This window comes from Ptychodera flava, chromosome 11 (genome assembly GCF_041260155.1).
Source record: "Ptychodera flava strain L36383 chromosome 11, AS_Pfla_20210202, whole genome shotgun sequence".
Classification (NCBI taxonomy): domain Eukaryota; kingdom Metazoa; phylum Hemichordata; class Enteropneusta; family Ptychoderidae; genus Ptychodera; species Ptychodera flava.
In genome coordinates this window covers 13,232,189-13,257,686 of record NC_091938.1, presented here as the reverse complement: position 1 = coordinate 13,257,686, position 25,498 = coordinate 13,232,189, and the positions used below count along the sequence as shown (strand labels likewise).

General features: G+C 37.7%; 2 protein-coding genes across 2 annotated transcripts; both read left to right on the top strand.

Annotated features, from left to right (window-relative positions):
• The first annotated feature begins 5,586 nt into the window (after positions 1-5,586).
• On the top strand, positions 5,587-6,204 carry LOC139144353 (E3 ubiquitin-protein ligase TRIM56-like). The gene has a single exon (XM_070715054.1). The coding sequence runs from the start codon at positions 5,587-5,589 to the stop codon at positions 6,202-6,204; it is 618 nt and encodes a 205-aa protein (XP_070571155.1).
• A 170-nt stretch (positions 6,205-6,374) lies between these two features.
• LOC139144352 (protein lin-41-like) lies at positions 6,375-7,313 on the top strand. The gene has a single exon (XM_070715053.1). It carries the CDS (start codon positions 6,375-6,377, stop codon positions 7,311-7,313), a length of 939 nt encoding a protein of 312 aa, XP_070571154.1.
• The last annotated feature ends 18,185 nt before the right edge of the window (positions 7,314-25,498 follow it).

The following is a 25,498-nucleotide window of genomic DNA, read 5'->3' as shown; positions in this document are numbered from 1 at the left end:
AAAAACTCTTCAAGAATGAGAGAATACATGATTTTGATAAGCAACTGACACATTGACAATAGGCAGAGGTGGCCAGGTTCCAATGTGTGAGCTTGCTTTGTTGTATTTTTGTTCCAGTTACTAAAGCACACAGGTCAGCCACACTGCAGAGTCAAGTAATCAGGACATGTTGGTATTATATACAACCCTTTTCAGAATTAGAGCGCGAAGCCACTGCAGTGAACTGCAATAAAACTGCTTACACTAATTAGTTTCAGCTGTAGCCGTGGCCACTTTGGTGTTGAACAAGGCTACTTGATAAAGACCAAAAAGTCTGCTTGTACAAGGGCAAAACTAGCTCTGTCTGAGGCTCGTGTTGTAAATGAGAGTTTACGATTGGCACCCTGTGTTCAAGATTAAGATACAATGTAACATTACCATGCACTGGTCCATGTACAAATCTTTTTATTTCAACTTCCCCAGACAAACTGTCGGCATGGGACATACAATGTTGTCGACTTTGCCAGCTGGCTACAGCTGAAACTAATTAGTGTGAGCAGTTTTATTGCAGTTCACTGCAGTGGCTTCGCGCTCTAATTCTGAAAAGGGTAGTAAATACAGAGGAGTATATTACCACTAGCCCCATCAATTACATAGATTTACATTCTCAAAATTTTGTCCAAATGTTTATATCACATATCTATGCATTGTCCACAGATTAAAATCTTAGTTTCTAAATGACCATGACAGTGTTTTTTAATTTCATTAGTATGTAGTTGGTCACATATCCTGACATAAACTTTGTTTATTAATTGATTTGTATTAAAGAAATGTAGCTTTGAAACATCTACAACCATGCTTTCATTATTTGCAATGTTTTATGCAAACTCTTTTGTGTTGCCATAGAAACAAACTGTGAGTGCCTGGCCAAACAGTTCATATCTTTACTTTGTGAACTTTCAAGGCATTTAGCAGGTACGTTTATCAGCTCTCATATCAGACGGGCTCAGATAATAAATGTCTGTTTGGAATTTTGCCACTTCAGAAATACCTGGAAAAGAAAAGAGCACAAAGTGAAAGACTTTTAATACAAGCAACACATGTAAAAACAACAAAATCAATGCTTACAAATAAGACCTTGTAAACAACGCAAATTTACGATAAGTAAATGACACCTTGACATTGAACAGAATGGCCAGGTACAGATTGCAACTGGCACAGACCAAACAGTTCATAGCTGTACTTTGTGAACTGCTGAGGCATGTAGCTTGCTCTTTCATTGTCAAACAGGTCAGCTACACAGCAATCTGGAAGTTATCTTGCTAGTAGAGATATTGGCATGAACATTTACTTAAATTACTTTTCCAAAAAGGTTTGTGCTGTGTTTGCAACAGGTATGTATGCACTCTTAACATCTGAGATTCCAAATAGCTATGACAATGTATATTTTTAATTATCATTAGAAAATGGTTTGTCACTTTAATATAGAGTACTACAAAAAATAGACACTTGGCACAGCATGATTCAACAGAGTACCATGGAAATATCAATTGAACAAGAGCATAATTAGGTGTTATTACACGAAGTTTGGGCGATACCGCGTCTCATTCGAGTAATGTGTCCGTATTTTGACTCGTTGCTGCGCAACTCGTCAAAATGCGGACACATCACTCGAATACGACGCGGTATCGCCCAAACTTCGTGTAATAACCCCTTTATCATACATGCATGCTTTGGTTACGACTGTTTTCCTACGGACGTTCCGAAATTAGCGACGAAATCAACTGAAATCGACCTTGCTTTCTACTCGCTGTACTCACAAAAAATTGGTTGCTAAGGAGTGATGACAACCGTATCACTTCTTGATATTATTCCGCTGTTGGGCCATTCCACTTCAAGGGAGGGTTTATGGCACACTTTTAAAGCCAACAAATTAAACATTAAGATGTCGACACAGCTTTTCACAATTTGAAGACGATTTATTTCAAGGTGGATGTAAAACATAGACTGGAGTGTGTAAACTGAGTGTGTTTTCGTGTTTTGAAACATCACCTCATCCCTTCGCGAAAGTTATTAGGCCCGCCAAAATCGGATCAAAATACTCGCGCCGCGCCAGCGTTCGATTTCAAACTCGATCGAGTATGAACAGATGATAGAGTTAGAGCAAGCAGCTCTGCGACATCTATGAATGCACAGTGGATTTAATAGCCGTACCAGTCAGTTTATCTCCAAGAATTATACATGTCCCCAGACGTCAAATATGCCGAATTTACCATCTTAGAAAGGAATTTGTGAGCGGATTAGGGAAAACATGAAGTGAGTACACTGTAAGCTGTAGCGTCGTAACTCGATCGTGATTTTGTTGCTGTACAAATAAAACATTTCAAAGGTATTTACATCGTCTGCTCGTATATTTTCGTTACTGGCTTGCCTAAATAGAACTAAACTTCTTTTAACAACCTAAACGAAAGTTTGACTTTCCCTAGTATCTTACATTGTATCCGAAACCCGCACCGGACACGATGAAGCCCTGGGAACCCCACTGACTGTTACAAATCGGATAATATGTGCACCTTGTCTGTCGCGAGTCATTGTGATCACTATCCTCCTTAGTTTACACAGGGTTTCAATAGGAATATCAACTGATGTCGCTAGCTTTGTATAGGTTTGTGTAGGAATGGAATGTTTTTTAGATAGCAATATGTGTAGGAACCAGAATGAAAGTAGTTCAAAAGCATTCTTTTCCCATATTTAGACAAGGTGTACCTGTGCATAATATATATCAGAGATATCTTGATGTTTGCAAATTGAAAGTCTGTTTTGCAAAGTGCACTTATCATTATGAAATCTGCAACTCATATGAAAAGCATAACAAATTCCTGATTCTTGTCTGTTTTCTCTATGAGAATTCAGTATAAGAAAGCAACATGCACTAATATTCCCTTCGTATCACAGGTTTTCAAATAAAAAGGTATTTTTTTCATGAGTAAACGTCTTTTCAGACACTGTGCACATCAGATTTGGCTAACAACCTGTAAAAATGGCTCTCTATTGCTTCATGACAGAAGCAATTGGATGACTGGCAACAGTATAATTACCAAATAAAGTAATAATTTGCTGATGTTCTGTCTTTGATATCAGTGCCATTTATGTACAAATTCTGGACATCTCATCTGGCTATGCATAGAAAGTTATATATATATATATATATATATATATATATATATATATATATATATATATATATATATATATATATATATATATATATATAATTTATATTTCACCTTTTGTTATATCTTTGTCGCCGGGGGTCACCCCGGTTTTGAAAGTTGGAATAGTGGGTCAACCTCTTTTCAAAGGTTGGAATGGGAGGAGGGGTGTCAGCTACTTTTTGACGTCCGCCAAAAGTTATCCACCTCCCCCCCCCGGCTGTATAAACTGACCAGTCCCTAATTATACGTTATCTTAGGCCAAAAAGAAAAAAATAAATTGTTCATCGGAATCGCCGCTTCTACTTTTCTCGATTTGATTTTTTTTTATTTTGGCAAATTCATACTTCTGCATTGCAAATACTGTACCGCCGCTGACGGGGCCTTACACTTTGTCGGGTTTCGCGGGCATATGGGATTCTGAATCAGAATTCCGACATGTCTTCACTGAGCTCTGTCAACACGTTGTTGTCTGAATTTTGCAAATCATGACACAAACTTGATATTTGGCTGAAATTTCTCCATTTTTGTCAAGGTCAGTACACCATGACGTTTAATTTGATCGCTAGCATTCAGCAACAAAGTCTGAGGGACCGCGGTTACCTTTTGCCTAAAATAAACAAAAAATTCGCTTACCAGCTTCAACAGATTCAAAACATGTTGATAGAGTCTAAAGTTGGAAATGATAAGCTCACAAACACTCGAATGTCCGTGCTTTCGATGCTCAGCTATTGTTAGCTGCAATAATTGTAGCCTACAGACCGGCTCTACACAGCCAACACTACCGAAAAAGCTAGCGCACCGCCCATGAGCTACAATTATTGCAGCTGAGCTACCACAGGCGCCCGTGAGTTGGGTAGTCTGCTAGATCGATCGATTTTCTGCTCAATCAATCGATGCCATAATCGATCTGTCGCCACTACAACCTAGGTTAGGTTAAGGTTGCAGTGGTGGGCAGATCCAGTATGGCACCCATGGATCGAGCAGAAAATCGATTGATCTAGGAGACTACCCAACTCACGGCCTGGTGGTGTCAATGTCTGGAGAAATGGGTATCCATGCGTGTTTCTAAAATCACGGGGAAGGGAGTGATTTTTTTCCCTATCACGGGTCCGTAGAATCAAGAAAAAGAGACTTTTCAAAAACCTGGCCTAGAAGGGTTTGAAATATCCCGGGGAACACCTATCAGACACTATGCGTTACTTATGCTTTGATCAGGTTTAAAACTGGGATTCGAAATTTAATGAATTTTATGAGTTTGACACTCCTTTTCCAAAGTTAACAGTTTCTTTCAAACTCTGGTGTGTTAGGCTAATATATGTGAAAACAATATCATAATTCAGCATTGACCCGACTCTAAGATTTTGTAAGTAAGGGGCTATTTTTTAGTCGTATTTTCGCTCATATTTCTCAAAATAAGAGGGTCTTTTTCGTTGAAAATCCCAGATGAGGGTATCTTGAAAGTTTGTGGAACGAGCATGGATGCCCATGGTCTCTGAGAGTGTCACGACCGGGACTCACGGGCGCCTATGTAAGCTACTGTCAAAGCTGGAACGTGTAGGACGAATGTACATTTAAGAACATGGCATTCCACAAAGGATCAATTTAAAGTGAAAGAGAACTATGACCTCGTACTTATTACAAAGTTAGTTTCAGGAACATATTGGCCCTTATGAAATGATGGTCTGATAACTCTATAACAATCATTGCCATCTTTTCAAAAGATATTTTTCTCTTTGTACAAACTTTGATACTTTGATATGACCAATATGCCGCTCACCGTTTCCTGTCATCAGCATACTGCATATCAATGACAACCTCAGACTTCTAGGATTCCCCACTAGTCACCTAGAGGGCCCTTTCATCGAATGAAAGGCTCTATGCCGCGCCCCTGTTGACAAGAAGTAGCCAAGTCACTCAACAGCAAAATGGCGGCAGCAACATCAAGTGTTAGGAAAGTCCTAGACCAGATAGGAGAGGATTTCCTCACATGTGTCATTTGCTTTGAAAGATACAGGAAGCCGAAAAGCCTGCCCTGCTTGCACACATTTTGTGAGCAGTGTCTTCTCACTTTGGTGGAGAATCAAGGTGTCTTAAATTGCCCAACTTGTAAAGCTTCATGTCCACTTCCTCATGGCGGAGTGCGGGCGCTAACAAGCAACTTTTTCATTGCTGGTCTCATTGAAGATCTCAAGGCCGAGTGAAAGGAAAAGAAAACCTGCTGCAAAGTGTGATAGCTGTCAAGAAAAAGATGCATTTATGAGGTGTGTAGAATGCTCTCAATATCTCTGTCAGCCATGCGTAAAAATCCACAAAAACATAGCAGTAACAAAATCACATCATATCCTACCAATTGGCGAATTATCAGCACCGAAGTCCAACAACACGGTAAAAAATGACAAACAAAGCAGTTCACTGTGATGTGCACCCGGATAAGGTAGTCAAATTCTATTGTGACACTTGCCAGGTACCTGTCTGCACCGACTGCACCATCGTTAATCATCGCATACCACAGCATGTACACATAGATTTGAACACTGCAGCAGACGAGTATCTGGCCAAGATGTCAAAAATGCTAAGCAAAGTTGAACTGAAATATAATGAAGTTGAGTCTAAACATAAAGCATCAATGCAGACTCGTACTCTCCTCCGAGAAAAAGACAAAGAAGCTAGAACACAGTTGAGGAAAAGGAAAGAAATCGTCAAGCAGCAGGTCAGACATGATGAAGAGAAGCTTAGAGCTGAATTACGGGAGCACTATGACTTCCAAGTAAAACATTTTGACACCAATATCAGTGAGATAGAAATGGAGCTTGAGACAATCAGCAGCACCTCAAGTTACTTGAAAAAGCTTATGTCCCATGGAAATGCTGCTCAGCTGCTCTCCACAAAGCAAGAAATGACTCGACAAATTGAAAAAATACTGTCTTCTAAAGCACCGCGTCCCTATCTGGCTGAGAATTTACAGTTCAAGCCCGGAGAGAAAGATATGCATCAGATGTGGGGCAGCTGATATATAATGCACACATCTCTCGGTGCAAAGTGGAAAACATACCAAAGCAAGTACTAAAGGGAGAAGTCATAGACCTATTGGTAACAACAAGAGATTCCACAGGGAAAAAAATCAAGGTGCATGGAGATATCAGAGGCACTGTAAAGAAACCAGATGGGTCGTCTGAAAATATGGAAGTCCATGATACCAGAGATGGTACATACAGATTATCAAGTTTTGCTGGCATGGGTGGCCAATACACTATCACTGCAATGGTTAATGGAGAGGCCATAGAGGGTACACCAATTGAAATTACAGCCATCACAGGCTTTATAAAGGTGCTTGGGAAAAAAGGCAATCAGAAAGGGGAGCTCTTGTGTCCAAGAGGTGTTAGTATTAACAGTGATGGAGACATAGTGACGGCCGACTTTGGTAACAACAGATTACAAGTACTGGACACAGATGGTAACTCTAAGAAGGTCATAGAATATACACACTTCAAGAATCCTTTCCAGCCAATAGACGTGGCGGTTTCAGAGAGAAACCCCTTATACTATAGTTTAGATGCTGGCAATAATCAGGTAGTTGTCAGTGATATGAATGGAACTTTGATAGATTGTTTTGGTCAGGGAGAGTTAAGCAATCCTTCATACATTGCCATCCATCCACTTTCCGAGGATGTGTATATCGCTGACGAAAAGAAAAAGATAAAAGTTCTTGGAAAGAATGGGTCTTATGTCAGGTCATTTTCACTAAAGGATATACTCAGTATTATTTCTTCAATAGCCATCAGTAGAACAGGAATGATATTCGCTGTCAACAAGAATACCAAAGAAGGTTACATTCAGATGTTTCACAGTCATGGCAAATATTTGGGCAGATTTGGTAGAACATCTATTGAAGGTGACTTAGCAAAGAGAGACAAGGGAATTGTTGTTTACAATGAATATGTCTATGTATGCAACAATAATAGCGTTATCAAATATGACTTCGATGGTAACGTCTTTGCAACCATAACAATCGGAGAGGGGCTAAAATATCCTGTGAGTTTGGCAGTCATCGGTGGAAAGCCAGTGAAAATAGTCGTTGTGGACAGTCAGAATTGTTGCTTGAAAATGTTTATAGAATGACAAAAATAAGTCATGAAGTAAGGTGTCTCATAAGTGGCGAACAGTTGAGACGACATTTTTAATCACTGACTATGATGAAATGGGTCTGTTTTCAATGACGGAGAAACTGAATGTAACCTTCTTTGGTATTCTTTCATTTGCATTACGGAGGATGTGTACACAGCAGATAATGATTAGTCAGAGAATCACAATCTTCAGAAAGGATGGGCCCTGTGTTGCATCATTTTCAATGAAGGGTGCTCTAAACTGTTGTCTTGCATTACGGAGGATGTGTACACAGCAGATAATGATTAGTCAGAGAATCACAATCTTCAGAAAGGATGGGCCCTATGTTGCATCATTTTCAATGAAGGGTGCTCTAAACTGGTGTCTTCTATTGTATTTGTGGTCAATGCTAATACCCCAGAAGGCTACATTCAGATATTTGATGAGTATAACTTGTACTTAATATGTAAATTCAGAAAAATCCCAAAAACTTAGTTTAAGCAAGATTGAAAGAGATGACTTTTCACAGAGTTTATCTATGTTTGCCATAATGATAATATTATCAAATATGATGTTCATTGTCTTACTAATTTATGACCTAGTGTTATTGGATTATGGATTGGTATGATTGCGATTATTTTTCATGGTAATGTCTTGGCAACCATGGGAATCAGAGAGGGCTTGAAGTATTGTGTGGGGCTGGCAGTCATTGATGGGGTACCATTAAAATTGTAATTATCGACCTTGACAACTGCTGTCTGAAATTGTTTGTTGAGTAAGATTGTCAGGAAGGAGTATGCTGTCCTTAAGTAAATATAATAATAATCTCATACTGTGACGTGTAAAATGTATTGGTTTTTGTTCAGGACTCCTAATAAGGGAGGGGATAGTAAGCAAGGTGGTACTCCTACCATATTTCTTAATCAATACTGAATATTTGTAACTTGCACTTGCGTTTTTACTTCAAGCCCATTGCTGGTAAATCTTCTTTTTGACTTATCTGGTACATTATTTGTGCTATTAAGAGCTATTCTGTATTTCATTTGTAACGGAATGGTATTGTGTATTACTTGCGTCTTAACCCTTTGAGCGCCAAAGTCAGTTTTTGTTGCCTTTGACAAAATTTTGATAAAAAACATTAGCCAATGAAATTTGAAATCCTTTTGGTCCAAAAGTATCGAGAAATATAAAACAGAAACATTCATAAAAATTGGTAAAATGTTGCACTAAAATTTTGGTGGGAAAAAAATTACAGCAGTCAAACGGTTAAGCAGTTGTGAGTAGATAAACATTAGATGTGACCTCTAAATTTGACCTCTTATTCACAATACTGTGCAAGCTTCAATTGTGCATTACAGATATATGTTTCCCTTCATTATTTTTCATTGAATACAGAAACTCAACTGGTCGTATAATTTAACCAACCCATAAAGTACAAGATATGAACTGAAAATGCTCATGTGTTTCAACATGTATTCCTTCAGTATATATTGCAGTTGTCTGTGGATTTAAATTTTTGCCATGTTTTGCAAACCTGGGTCAAATACATCCAGGTATATCCAGAATTAGGAAAGTTATTAAAAATTCAAATTAGGAATTGGCTAAAGTAAAATGCATAATGACTTTCAATGGTATTTTCGATTTACATAGCAATTTTTGTCAACTTTCGTCGTCAATCAAGATACATGACCCTAATTAGGAAAGTTCATTAAATATGCAAATTAGGAATAAGCTGCAGTAAAAATGCTTAATGACTTTCAATAGTGTTGTATAATAATATATTCCATGTAAACAGCAAGTTTCATCAACTTTGATCGAGTCAATCAAAATACATTACCCTAATTAGGAAAGCTCATTAAATAAGCACATTAGAAATTAGCTGTGGTAAAAATCCAAAATGACTTTCAATAATGTTGTATCATAGCATCTCCTATGTACATAGCAAGTTTCATCAAATTTGGTCAAGGCAATCAAGATATATATCCTTAATCAGGAAAGTTCATTAAATATGCAAATTGGTGACTGGCTGAAATAAAAGTGTTTAATGTCTCTCAACAATGTTGTATCATAGTATTCTCCATGAACATAGCAAGTTTGGTCAAGTTTGGTCAAGGCAATCAAGATATATACCCCAATTATGAAAGTTCATCAAATATGCAAATTAGGAATTGGCTGAAGTTAGAATGATTAATGACTTTCAGTAATGTTAAATCATAGTATCTTCCATATACATACCAAGTTTCGTCAATTTTGATTAAGTCAATTTAGATATATCCCCCTAATTAGGAAAGTTCATCAAATATGCAAATTAGCAATTAACTTTCATGTTGCACCTATATGTCTTTCATGGCGGATAAATCCTTGTGTGATCAACATTTGTAGCAAATCTCATCCAATTCTGTGCGGCCGTTCTCATTCTATGCCTGTTTTTCTAAAATCATTAATTATGCAAATGAGCATGAAATACGCAAGTCACACCCACCGAAAACTAATCACTTCTTGCCATTGGCAAACTGAATCCATGTACCAAATTAATTCTGATCTGATAAGCCATTTTTGAGATATCGTGCCAACAGACATACAGACATCACTGTGACATTAGCTCACATGTGAACATGTGAGCTAAAAAGACAGGTGAGCTTGCAATGTATTTTAACTGTTGCAAAACTCCGTCTGACACTTCAATCAAGACTAAATATTTAATCTTGGAGTACATTTGTCTTTTTGCTGTGTTTGTATATTGATGTGAGTCAGTGAGTGATATGGAAATACACAGTAATTACCTAATAAGCATGTATATCTGATTGTTATAATACAATAAGCTTTCTTTATCTGTTGTTAACAGGTGGTGTTGAAGCATTTTGTCACTGTCTTTTGCAGCATGTTTCAATGTTGTTTGCCATGATAAAGTCAGTTACTTTGACATAATAAAAAAGCTTTGTATCATTATTAGTAAGTTATGTACCATATCAATCATAGTATTGATCTCTTTTCTAGTGTGTTGTCATGGAAAGAGGGTCAGTGAACCTGACATTGACCAGATGGTTCACACCTGTACTTAGGGTGCCATCATTATCCATATGACTGGCATGTTTATCAACTTTGATATCAGACATGCAAAATGATTAAAAGCTGATAAACTTTGTAATAATGCTAAATTCATAAATATCTGGAACTGAAAAAAGAAACAAAGTGACAGAATTTTAATACAGTTACGCAGGTAAAACAAAAAAAAATTAAGGAATAGGGACTTAAAAAATACATGATTTTGATTAGCAACTGACTCAATGACATTGAACAGAATGCCAGTTACCTGGAACTCAAAAGAACACAAAGTGCACCTGTGATGGACAAATGGTTCACAGTTGTATTTTGCGTACCATAACCTCACTTCATAGAGATGTTTTTCAACTCTGATATCAGAGAGATCAAGATAATAATAGACATTTGTTTGGCATAAAACCACCTTTGTAGATATCTTGAAATGAAAAAAAAACAAATTGAAAGAATTTTAACACAGTCAAGGCAGAGAAAAATACAAGAAATGAAAAGGAAACTAAAGAAATACAAGATTTTGATAAGCAAACGATACATTAACATTGGAAAGATCAGTAAGGTGCCGCGTTTTGAACCTTCATTGACAGAATTCTTGTGCTACATATAAAGGAATTTATTGCAAGTTGCCATCTAGATGGTTGAGAAGTTTAAAAACAGAGAAAATTGATAAAAAGGTTCACTATTGGAACTTTGCAGCTGCCAAGAAAAAAACCACCCTTCACGGCAGGACTACATACACTGCATGTCAATCATTTTTTGTGTTGTGGTAGGTTTTGAATGTACACTCAATCTGACACATTTAATCTGGTCTGTGCATAAAAGTGTGCATTAGTTCTACTCCGGAATGAAAAGCACATACTGTGTGTTCAACAGACTCTGTTTGCCCATGAGATCATGTGATGATAGTACAAACAAACCCACAGTGTATAAACGCATATGGACATATTTCTATGTGCATTTGGGCATGTGACTTTGTTTATACTGTGGTTCATTTGAATTCCGAGTTTAACTCACTGATGTACAACATAAGTAAAACCATATGAGAGCTTTTTATGATGGCTGTCAGTCTCTGACAAGTTTCAAGTTACTGACAATTATTGCAATGCCAAGTAAACCTTCCCAATTTTGAGGCAGTAATCCTTAAGATCAACTTAGTAACTGACACCAAGACACTAAATAAGTTCAAACTACTACGACCACTGAGTGGAGTGAAATACTGTTTGGTTTTATGACACTCTTTTAACTGTAGGTCGTGTACGGATGTATGTATGAAAGCGCTAGGATTTGGAATGGTATCACTGAAATATTGTTTGACTGTCATTTGCGTGTCCTTCAAAACACTGTTAATTTGACATTTTTAAATAGTACTATTACATTGTCATATTCACCATAGTCTGTATCCCTGTTAGTGGGGGCACTTGGTCATTTTTGGAGACTTTGTGCAAACACTGCTATGTTGCCATGGAAACATTCTCAGTACCTGGCACAGACCAGAATATTCAAAGCTGAACTTTGTGAACTGTTAGGGCATCAAACAGGCATGTTTATCAGCTCTGATATCAGACAGGCCAGATCGTAAATGCATGCTAGCACCGACAAATACCTGGAACTGAAAGAACACAAAGTGAAAGGACTTAAATACTAGCAACACCAGTAAAAACACAAAAACTCTTCAAGAATGAGAGAATACATGATTTTGATAAGCAACTGACACATTGACAATAGGCAGAGGTGGCCAGGTTCCAATGTGTGAGCTTGCTTTGTTGTATTTTTGTACCACTTACTAAAGCACACAGGTCAGCCACACTGCACAGGCAAGTAATCTTGCCTGTGGACATTTTGGTATTATGAAAAACAGAGGAGTACCACTAGCCCTGTCAGTTATGTGGATATCTTCTCCAAATGTTTGTGTCATGTTTGTATCACGTATCTATGCACTGTCGACAGACTGAAAATCTTACAAATTTCTAAATGACTATGACAATGTTTAAATTATCATTAGTGTACAGTTTGTCACATATCTTGACATAAACTTTGTTTATATTTGTTTGTAAGAAATGTAGCTTCAAAACATCTACAACCACTCACCACTCCTTCATCAATTGCTATGTTTTATGCAAACTCTGCTTTGTTGCCATAGAAACAAAGTATGAGTGCCTTGCACAGCCCCAAAATTTTATAGCTGTACTTTGTGAACTGCTGAGGCATATAGCAGGCACGTTAATCGGCTCTAATGTCAGACAGCCAGATTATGTCGCTCTCTTTGGAACAAAGTCACATTCAAAATTTACCATTGGTAAAGAAAGAGCACAAAGTGAAAGAATTTTAATACAAGCAACACATGTAAAAACACCAAAATCAATGCAACAAATAAGACCTTTTAAACAACGCAAATTTATGATAAGCAAATGACACATTGACATCGGACAGAATGGCCAGCTACAGAGTTTACAGCTTGCTCTCTCATTGTCAAACAGGTCAGCTGCACTGCACTGGGGAAGTAATCTTGCAAGTAGAGATATTATGAAAACCAGAGAGCATAAGAAAGTAGAAAGTTATCGCCAAACAAAATAATAGTTTTGTTCTATAGCATTTAAAGAATATGATGTGAAAATTTCTGAAAATTTGACATAGCCAGAGTGGAGTTAAATTCTTTAGAATCTTGAAATAGGGAGAAAAGAGGAGCCAGGAAATGAGTGATTTGCATACATTAACTCTTCTTTATCATGCAACTTACGACTGCTTGAGAAGTTAAAGGTGAACCCAACCAATATTTTAATCTTGGGTAAAAAAATTAAATGAAATTGAATAAATATTTGCAAAAAAAGTGATTTTTTAGCAAAATACGCTGTGTTTAGTGCAGCAACCCCTTAAAAATACATGATTTTCATGGGCAAATGACACATTGACATCAGCCAGAACAGCAAGGTAATGAGTTTTGAGCTTCCTTTGACAGAATTCATGTGCCACATACTACGGAAATTATTGCAAATTGCTATCAAGATTGTTGGCACATTTTAAAACATACTTGAAATTGCTAAAAGTTCACTTGGAACTGCAACAATTATCAGAGACTTAAAACCTGACACCGACTGGTGGTTGCCAAGAAAAAAAAACACACCCCTCACAGCAGGACTGGACATACACTGTATGTCAATCGTGAATTTTTTGTGTTGTGGTAGTTTTTGATTGTACACTTAATCTGTTACCTTCATTCATTCTAGTCTGTGCATATAAAGTGTACGTTAGGGACTATTCAGAATTTACTTCCAGGGGAGGCTGAAGGATTTTTTATTTTCTAGGTGATTTTTTCCACGCCCCGTAGTAAATTATGAAAAAAATCTATGCCCCCACCCTAACTTTCCTAGTTTTTTTTCATGGCCCCCCTAATATATACATGCATGCTTACACACTAAGACATATCCAGTCTAACAAGTTGCAGGAACTGTAGTGGACATTTAATCGATGATATAACAAAACATTTCAGGGTTATGTGACTATAAAAAGAATGTTTTGCAGGGACTGCAAGTGGCACACTTTTGGAAAGGCTAGCAATAAACATATCTGGTTGTAAATTTCTGAAGAAAAGTTAATTACTATACATGAATACTTCTTTTGTTATGTCTCACTGATACATATGATGCACACAAAGACAAGCACAGAAGTAAGTTGGAAATGGTGAACAGAAAATCAGAGGAGCAGATAATTGGCAAAGTGATATACCGGTATATCCAGATATTCTGGTAAGTGAGATGTACATACACAAGTTCAGCATACATTTTCATATGATGATGCTACTAAACTTACAGACTCACAGTGAAAGTTTAAACATTAGCATAGAGAAAGATAGATAGAGTGGCAACGGGTATTGTTTAAGGCGTGAAGCGGTTACGTAACCCATCCATGTTCGCCTCGCCTCAGGTTGCTCTCGCCTCTCTTTTCCGAAGAGTGCCGACCATGAATCCTTCGGTAATTTTCGGATTTTCGCCAATTGTTAAGCGAAAGTATGTTCGGCAAAGTTTGTGTTGTTGTTGTCGTGTGGTGCTGAGCAGAATTGACGTGCTGGCGAAAACGGGAGTGTTTTGAGCTTCAGGAAAATGAGTTTTACCGTTTTAAAAATTCCTCTCATATTTTTATGAATATATAATGAGTGTATTTGAACCAAATTTGAAAGTCTTTTATCGATACTGTCTGGTTTTACTCAATGGTTTACGGTCAGTCATACCGTCTTTTACACGTGCGTCAAGGAAGGACATGTTTATGAAACTGCTGGCGTGTTATGTTTTGATTGGCGTGAAGCAGTGTTTCTGGCCTGAGAGCTCACAAAGTAACTATGGTTGCTACGCGATTGGCAGTACGATGCCATCTCGTCGTATTTTTCGCATAATCTCGTGTAATTATCAACCACAAACAAAGCCTCCAAAAAGTTCAACACCTTTGAAGCTCATTTTAATATGAAAAGCCAATAGTCTACCGAGACGACCATGGAACAAAAGGCATGCAAGTGTTGCCACTCTGGTGAAAGCCAACTAGTTTTTACTTTTCTCTTTTCTTCAAATTTGGTTGCCATAAAACCAAGTAGCTGCCACTGAAAGCAGCAATGCTGAGGAATATTTTAGAACATTTCTTGAACAAAACACCTCATCCATAACATGAATTAATGTTATTCTGCTCATTCCATTCACAATCCAATGTTCATATTAAAATGCAGATAACCCTGTGTAAGTCAAAGTTCACATTTTGTCAGCAGTTTTTTTCAACTATGCCTTGATTATTTGAAATGTTTTATGCAAACTGTTATGTTGCCCTAGTAACAAAGTGTGAGTGCCTGGCATGGATAAAACAGTTGACAGCTGTACTTTTTGAACTGTCAAGGCACCCAGAGGGCACAAATTTGATAGATCTCTTGACTGCTTGGAATAATGCCACATTCATAAATACCTGGAAGAGAGGGAACACAAAGTGAAAGAATTTTTATATAAACTACACAGGTATAAACACCAAAAACAATACCCACTTGTAATTGGGATTTTGTTAGAGGAATTAACTAAATTGAAATAAGATGATGCAAATGTAAAAAGTAATAAGTGTGCCAAACACCTGTTTGTGAATGATGCCATATTGGATTGGGTTGTAAACAAGTAGACATTACCATGAATGGCATAAGGTAATGTCTTTTTACCAAGTTCAAGAGAATTACTATGTCATGTGCGTGCTCTTGAAATGTCAAAATTTAATTAATCTGCATGAAACTGGTCCAGGCATATGGCTTTTGACATAAAAAATCAGAAGGCCAGATATGAGCCAAAAATGCTCCTGTGTTCAGTACAGAAGAGACCTACTATTATTAGCTTTTAACACTGCTAAATGACTTTCTTGACTGTTAAATGTTTGTATGATAAACATCTGCAGCACGTTTCATCAGATTTTAATAGTGCAGCGATTAAGGATATAGATCACTAATTAAAAACATTCTTTCCATGTTCAGATGCCTGACTTTACTGCAGAAAAAAAAGCATCAATGACACTTGGCTCACATTTAGTTCGATGTGGCAGGCCAGAGTGATACTTAATTAAGTTTATATATTAATAGCCCTGAAAACAAGCATACCAAGTTTCAAAGCAATCCGACCAGCAATTTCAGAGAAAATGACTTTTGACCAAAATGGGGAAAATTGCCCCAAAATTACAAATATGAAATTTTCACCTCAATTTGAAGATACTCAACTAAGGTTGCCACTAGGTGTATGCATACCAAATTTCAAAGCAATCAGAACATTCAATTCAGAGAAAATTAATTTTTGACCAAAAATGAGAAAAATTGCTCCAAAAATGCAAATATCAAAATTTCACCACAATTTTGACAAATCAAACAGAAGACAACCCTAGGATCACCAAAATTGTAACAACTAAGCTCGATTATTGAACCATTCTTTTGAGATTGGGGATTTGGCCGAGCGGTTTTGTCTTTGGCTTCTCAGCTAGGTGACTGGGTGCCGTATGTTGTGAGTTCGAACCCGATTGAAACCACTTTATCAATAGTATGAAGTTTTACAGCATATGTATGTCATAGTGAATTCTCCTTGTACCAAGTTTGAAAGGAATTCGCTCTGGCATGTCTATGGTATCTGCATGGACGGATAGATAGAACCCAATTAACGTCGTCTGGAGGGACTAACAATGCCTACTAATGAGACTTTATAAACAATGCAAGATTATGATCAGAGAATAACACATTGGCATCAGACTGAGTGGTCAGGTACAGAGTTTAAAGCTTGTTTTGTCATAGTTGAACATGTAAGCCCCACTGCACTGGCAAGTAATCTTGCTAGTAGAGATATTAATATTATGCAAAACAGAGAGATGGCAAAAGTATAATGTAAATTACATTCTTAAGTTTGTGTTGTGTTTGTATCAGGTATGCATACTAATCCGTGACAAATTGCGTCCACCCCTTCAGATGTCGTGATTCTTGATATATCATATTCTAAAACACTTGTTTTGACATTTTCGATTTGAAATTTCGATGATCTAAGTCGTGACAATGCCCCGGTCCTCAAACGTTCACAGTGAATAAAACAGAAGGCAGATGCAAGACATCCTTCTTTTTATATGTATCAACACAACAGCACCAGATTTTACATCAAATAAGTGAAAACGTCGTTTTAGCGTGACCAATCGCGTCCAGGTGATGTGTCATCTTTCAGCTATTCTGGGCTATCATCGTGCCAACTATATCATTGGGCACATTGCTTTTATTCCTTCTGGCCTATACAAATTTAATATTCAATAAGGTCAACTCTTAATCGGTTCTTGCATGTGAGTTTGACCCAGAGTTTGACCCAAAGCGCCCTCTATCGTTAGTTTGATGGAAACGGGGCAGAATACATGGCCATCATGTTGCTAAAAAGGCTTTGCTACAGCATCCACTTGTCGTACACAAGGGCGTTACATTAATCTTTCATTTTTTCAAATTTTACTCCTATAATCGGGTCACTGATGTTATATATAAACAAATTATTTTATGAATGTCACATTATGACCATCAAGATTTTAAAAAACTAAAATTTTCGCTAGTTATAAAATGTACCAGTCAAGCTCGAGCACGGTAATGAGATCACCCAGCACGTGCGGCCGGTCGCAGCTGTTTACCGGCTTTCATTAGCCACACCTGCATACTGGTGTGCGGGATACAGGGTAGCTGTACGTATCCACGGAGTTTTTGTGCGGTCGGTGTTTAGTTTCCACAGTTTTTATATGCTTGCTAGCTACTAGAATGCGAAAACAGCGAAAGAAAACACTCATAAACGAAACAGCACTGCTAAACACACTGTAAACAAATGTCAGTACGACGGGTGTCTACTAAGAAGTGTACGGCCGCATATACAACGTAGCTCTGCATGGCAGGGCTGTGTGTTACCGGCGTTATACGGCCTCCCACCATTTTGAATCCAAAACTTGCATTGATCTACTTTTTCGAGCACACCCACCTCGCCAAGGTACACGATGTGCTTAGCTGCGCTTGTAAATTTACGCAGAGCCCAATTTTCTCTCTATATGCGAGGAAAGCGTTTGTATCCGCCGCTAGCTCTGCATGGCAAGGCTGTGTGTTACCGCGGCGTTATACGGCCTCCCTGTGGTGGGAGGCTGTATAACGCCGGTAACACACAGCCCTGCCATGCAGAGCTAATCCGCCGCCATTGTTAATCTGATTCAACCCATGAGCACTCGGGCGAAAACTAGCCATGCAAACAAAAGAGCATCGCGATATCGAACTTCGAAAGTTAACGTTCATCGAGGAGTGCAACCAGAGAAAATTATGAAATATGTAACAATTCTGATGAGAAAAAACGAAAAATATTTACAGGATCGAAAATGTTCATCGTCGATAGTAAATAGCCAGTGGTGATTAAAAATAATGTTAATTACAAACTGTTACATCGCAATGTTCTTTTGTTTGCAAGGCTGGTTTTCGCACGAGCTTGGCCAGATCTTTAAGGTTGCGAAATCTCCTATATATATCGGAAAATATTTACCGCGATTAGACAATCTATAATAACGTCCATTTTTCGAAGTTGGGGTCGAACTGAGGAAGTCGTGCTTGCTCAGATCTGTAAAGTGATGAAATCTTCGATTAGCTTACGCGATATTGAAAATCCAGTATCGTCTATCGCTGTAATGAATGTATTTCGTGGAGACCAACCAAAACTTCAGATGATGTCCGATCGGTCCTCTGTCCAAGCCCCTATCGTCAAGTAAAAATTTATTAAGCCTACATGTAAAGAATGTATTTCGTGCAAGGCCCTCCCGGAAACTCCCGATGATATCTGATCGGCCCTTTCGACGAAGTCCCGCTAGTAATGTGTATAAAAGTTTCGTGTGGACATTTAATGAAAAAAATGCTTTAAATGTGAAAATGTATTTCTTGCATGAATAAATTTAATAATGTAAAACATGCAGGATTCTTGACTACCGGCCATGGATGCTAATTTTGAACTAAGAGTCGGACAGAGGTAGTCGGGTGGTCAGATCTGTTAGGGAGCATTCGTTTTTTACAGGGAGGGGGTCGGTGGAAATCAAGGGGGTTGACTTTTACGAAACCGTTTTTTAGGGGGGTCAAATTTTGCAATCAATGATTGGAAGGGGTCAAATTTTACAAAGGTTTGTATGGAGTGATGGAAAAAATTTGACTTTGGAATTTCACAGAAATGTTGCTTGGTCCTCCATACATAATCTATGAGTAGTCTATGAGAAGCTATGAATAATTTCTTTTAAATACAAAACTAGCTAAATCTGTGTTTTTATAGACTCTTGATTATTGACATTAACGTTCTTGATTAGACTAGGGCGATTACAAGTTCATGTGTGTGTGTGTGTGATATAACCGAGGTTATGTTGGTATTGTCGGTTATGTGGTAGTGTGTCGGGGCCGGCAAGGCTGGCATTCCAATGATGAAGGAATGTAAAGATGACTGGAAACAGCGAGTACTATATCATCTAATAGGCTACTTTATTTACTAAGCTCTAAGCTACGCACATAGAGGGATGCTAAGCTGGAGACTGGCTTGAGTACATGTGGCCTAAGAGAGACATACTTGCCCTCATGAATAGTAATGACAGCTCATGAATAATAATCACCTGACACTACGTCACATTCCTCCCTCTTTATTTTGATGGAGACAGGGAGTCTACATCACCAGTACGGCAAAATAATTCAGAAAATCAGCGAAAATCAAAATGAAATAATACAATGCTTCAAAATTGACAGAGCATTCACATTTTAAATTTTTCTAACAAATTTTATTTTAAAGTGGTCATAATGCGCATGTTTTCAGATGACAGGAAAAAATACATATTAATTTGTTGTTTTTTTTTGCCTTTTCTGCCAGATTGATTATGCATATCAGAATGAATGGGACACAAAAGTATTACCGGTAGCATCAATACACAATGTGTAAGCCTATCCACATTTCTCCTAGCCTCATACACACTGAGATCACTTCTTTAACTACAGCAAATTTCTTGTGTACACAATATTTCAACAATCTGACACCATAGCATTGATGCAGTGCCACATGATCTTCTGGATGCACATACAGGATTATTGGATTATTGTATAGATCAGAAATTCTGGGCAAATGTTGAATTGATGTTTTTTTCCTCCCCCCTAAAAGCTTGAGGTATTTTTATCTGCCCCCCCCCCTAATTTTTCTTGGGGAAAATGGGTGGCCCGCCCCTGAAAATCCTCCGCCCCCTGGAAGTAAAATTATGAACAGTCCCTTAGTTCTTCTCCGAATAAAAGCAGATATGGTGTGTTCAACAGACTTTGCATACCGAAGAGAGCACATGATGGCCGTACAAACAAATTTGAACATACACAAATATTTCTATGCATCCTGGCCACCTGCATGGTAAAAACGGAAATTGTCTGTTATAATACAGCAAAATACAGGTAAATAGACCCTGCTCTTGGCACAAGCTAGCAAATTAAGTCAAAGTCAGGTTTTACATAGCCCTTTCAATTTTCAAGCAGTAAGCCTTAGGGCCAGCTTAGTAACTGTCACCAAGACACTACATAACTTCAAACTACAACCACTCAGTGGCATGAACTGCTTTTCAGCTGTATGATATTCTGTGAACTGGATGTCTTGAAAAGATGCATGTATTACAGTTGTAAGATTTGGAATGGCGTGAATGAAATATCGTTTGACTGTTTATTTGAGTGCTGTTGTAGTTACTATTAATTTGACATTTTTTAAATAAAATTACATTGTATTCTTCACCATTGTCTGTATTCATATTAGTGATGGATGGGGCACTTGGTCATTATTTTCAGACTTTGTGCAAACTCTGCTATGTTGCAATGGGAACACTTAAGTACCTGGCATACACCAAACAGTTCATAGCTGAACTTTGTGAACTGTTCAGGCATCTAGCAAGTATTTTTATCGGCTCTGATATCAGACAGGCAAGGTCACAAATATCTGTTTAAAATGATACCACCTGTAAATACCTGGAAATGAGAGAACACAAAGTGAAAGAAGTTGAATATAGCAGATACAGGCAACACAGGTAAAAGCACAAAAAAGTTCAAGAATGAGAAAATACATGATTTTGACAGGCAGCTTATACATTAATTGACATCGGGCAGAACTGGCAAGGTACCAAATTAAATGTGTGCGATTGCTTTGTTGTATTTTTGTACCACTTACTAAAGCCACACAGTTCATCTACACTGCGCCTGCAAGTAATCTTACATTTTGGTATTTATGAACAAACAGAGGGGTGCCATAAGCCCTGTCATGTAGATTACATTCTCTGAATGTTTGTGTCACGTTTGACTCATGTATCTATCCTTGTCAACATGTTGAAAATATTACGATTTCTCAATGACTATGAAAATGTTTTCATTAGTATACAGTTTGTCACATATTTTGACATACTTTGTTTACAGTTGATTGTAAGAAATATAGCTTAAAACATCTACAACTATGCCTAGATTATTTGAAATGTTTTATGCAAACTCTGCTATGTTGCTGTAGAAACAAACTGTGAGTGCCTGGCACGGACCAAACAGTTCATAGCTGTACTTAATGAACTGTCAAGGCATCCAGAAGGCACTTTGATAGATGTCTTGACCGCTTGGAGTAATGCCACATTCATAAATACCTGGAAGAGAAAGAACACAAAGTGAAAGAATTTTAATACAAGCAACACAGGTATAAACACCAAAAACAAGTCATTGACTGACAATGACAGTACCTGCTTGTAATTGGGAATGTGTTAGAGGAATTAACTAAATTGAAGTCAATATGATGCACATCATGCCACATGTGCCACATGTGGGGCACCTGACATCACTTCTTGGTCTTTTGGCCAGAGGTCCATATATCTTTCTTTCATGAATTTGACTTTGTTTGTACCGTCTATTTACTGTCTGTTCTGTGCTGTTTTGTGTCTATGTTTACAACTATTGTCTTACAAATTTTGACCTACTGTTATTGGATTATGGATTGGTATGATTGCGATTATTTATGTAAAAGGAAGGGTGCCAAACACCTGTCTGTGACTGATGCCCATATTGGATTGGATTGTAAACAAGTAGACATTAGAATGAATGGCATGAGGTAATGTCTTTTTACCAAGTTCAAGAGAATTACTATGTCATGTGCATGCTGCTCTTGAAATGTCAAAATTCAGTTAATCTGCATGAAACTGGTCCAGGCATGTCTCAGTAATGGCTTTTGACATAAAAAATCAGAAGGCCAGATATGAGCCAATAAACATCTGCAGCACGTTAAGGATATAGATCACTAATTACAAACATTCTTTCCATGTTCAGATGCCTGACTTTACTACAGAAAACAAAGCATCAATGACACTTGGCTCACATTTAGTTTGATGTGGCAGGCCAGAGTGATACTTAATTAAGTTTAGCCCTGAGAACAAGCATACCAAGACTTTTTGACCAAAATGGGAACAATTGCCCCAAAAATACAAATATGAAATTTTCACCACAATTTGACAACTAAGGTTGCCACTATAGGTACATGCATACCAAGTTTCAAAGCAATCAGAACATTCAATTCGGAGAAAATTAATTTTTGACCAAAATGAGAAAAATTGCTCCAATACAAATATCAAAATTTCACCACAATTTTGACAAATCAAACAGAAGACAACCCTAGGATCACCAAAATTGTAACAACTAAGCTCAATTATTGAACCAATCTTTTTGAGATTGGGGATTTGGCCGAGCGGTTTTGTCTGTGGCTTTTCAGCTAGGTTACTGGGTGCCATACGTTGTGAGTTTGAACCCGATTGAAACCACTTTATCAATAGTATGAAGTTTTACAGCATATGTATCATAATGAATTTTCCATGTACCAAGTTTGAAAGGAATTTGCTCAGGCATGTCTGCAATATCTGCATGGACGGATAGATGGAACCTAATTAACTTCGTCTGTAGGGACTAACAGTGCATGCCCACAGATAAGACCCAGAATACAATGCAAGATTACGAACAGCAAATGACACATTGACATCGAACAGAATGGTCAGGTACAGAGTTTGCTCTGTCATAGTTGAACATGAAAGCCCCACTGCACTGGCAAGTAATCTTGCTAGTAGAGATATTAATATTATGCAAAACAGAGCGAAAAAAGTATAATGTAAATTGCATTCTTAAGTTTATGTTGTGTTTGTTTCAGGTATATATGCAATCTCAACAGACTCAACGTCTTAAGATTCCAATGGCTATAACAATGTATAATTTTACTTATCATTAGAAAATGGTTTGTCACTTTAAAGAGGCACTCCCAGTTGGTAACATTTTTAAAACACATTCTTTTAATGCCAACGGTCAATATTTGACGTGGTGACTGCGCACGGATCGTGAGATATCGATAAAAACATGTCCTCAAAAAAGTTAAAAAGTTTGAATTCCTGTGGCCCACATAAATTCAGCTTCCGAAAATCGACCGTTCGGCACTGGGGCCATTGTCAACTAAGCTAGGGAGTACGAGTCTACGCTGATGCTGCTATACGCCATAGTACCTCTCGCATCACAGTCGCTTGGTGGGCTGTTCAGCTTTGGGACTATTCGCCCCATAGACGAGTGTACAGAAGCAAGGGTTGTTTCTCGCTTCTGTACACTCGTCTATGGGGCGAATAGTCCCAGAGCTGAATAGCCCACCAAGGGACTGTGCTCGCATCAGTGATCGGTCATGCCCCGTGACGCGCGGGAGAAAGTCGAGTCTCACTGACTCGGCACAAAAACGAAAAAGCTTTGCTGATTCCACCAGAATTTGCATACGTGACAAGTATAGCCGCTGGGAAAACTATTGGGAGTGCCTCGGCATTCTTACCCATTGATAATCGAAGCATTGGTGGGCTGTGACTCAATTCTGGTCGCACACAGATTAACCCTTTCTACAGGAAAACCGTCTAAACATTTAGAGTACATTTGACTTGAAAAAAACCAACATTTCATCATGGAAACACTCTGGATAATCGTGGTTGGCACACCTAAATATAACACATCTTTGCCATGCTAAGAGCACACTACACAGATAGTCGACTCGAGTCAACAATTCAATGCAATACAGTGGCAATGGACATTCAACATTTTGAAACTGAACATGGGAAAAACTACCTTGACGCGGTAGGAGATGATATCAGTGATATAAATCTGAACTGTACATTTTCTTGACGATATTCAAATTGGAAACATTGTTATGAAACGGAACTTAGTTTCGGCCAACAGGCTGTCTCAGCACTGGCTGATGACAAAATGTAGTCATCAGAGGCAGCTAATATTTTACACATAAAAAACTGATATCTATGTGGTATTGGTTAAAAATATAATACAACTGATTGAGAATAATGAAAACGACAAAAACTACGGAGAACTTTTAAAAAAACTTACCTGAGGTAAAGGCATAATGCTGTTACTTCTTCACTGTGGGAGGTAAACTAATTTATTATGGATTCCCTAGAATATCGTCAATCAGCATAACAGTACATCAAGGGGGATTTCGGGTCATAATCAGAAACGATTGTAAAACTTTGGGATGTGAAAAATACGTTCGGGAAATGACATGTTTTTATCTATATCTCACGATCCGTGTGCAGTTGCCACGTCAAATATCGACCGTTGGCATTAAAAATACCGCCAATGGCACTTGGACATAATGACCGTCTAGTATTATCGGCATTTATCAACAACCCCACTCACTGTGAATTAGACAGACCACAAAGTCAATGTGCAACATATAGCTGAAAGACTATTTTTCACATTGCGATTTTAAGCCCATTTTTATGAGAAAAGAGACATGTATATGTATACGGAGAAAAAAGCAGAAGACATATCTGTAAATGGTTTGTTGAGTGACAATCACGTATGCATCTCTTGAAAAATTTTGTGGTTATAAGGTATAACAGTAGTGTAAGAATAATGAGGTTAGAATAAGTGTAGTAAAGCTAAGTTGACAGTAATTAAGATTACGAAATTATACACTAAGCTAAGGAAATCTGAATGAAATAAATGTTGAAAGTAGTAACTGAAGCTAAGATAGGAATGAACTGAGTTACTGCAAGGGGGCAAGATGATCTAGTACATGTAGGGCAGCAAAGTCATGGTCATCTTTTTGTCTAATACCTTGTGTAAGTTCATGAACTTTACATAAATCTTGCTATAGATTTGTTGCTAAGGCCAAAGAAATTAAATTCTTTGTTTTGCGTCCACTCTGAATGCGAAAAGGTACGCGTCTAAGCGGCTGAAAAACACACACAAGAAAATTAACACAATGTAATTTGATTGCAGCAAATAAAAAATTTTAACAAAATTTTAGTTCAGAAAAGCTAAGCAGTTGTGTCCTAAAATTTTCTATTCAAATACACTGTGTGTGTTTTTTTATGAAAACATAAAAAACCTAAGCGGGCGGGGACGCAAAACAAAGAATTTAATTACTTTGGCCTTATGGCCAATAACTGTGTTTCAGATCATTTGAGAGCAATCCATCCATGACAGGATTAAATTGTAATATAGCTTCTATTTAAAGAAGAGAAACTTCTCAAATAATTTTTTGTTCCCTGTAATTTCCTGTGAGAACACAAGGACAGATGCTCAGGACAGATGCTAG

What these genes read in the sequence shown, in the direction of transcription:
- LOC139144352 (XM_070715053.1), top strand. Translation starts at nt 6,375, where the DNA reads ATGGAAGTCCATGATACCAGAGATGGTACATACAGATTATCAAGTTTT.
- LOC139144353 (XM_070715054.1), top strand. Translation starts at nt 5,587, where the DNA reads ATGACAAACAAAGCAGTTCACTGTGATGTGCACCCGGATAAGGTAGTC.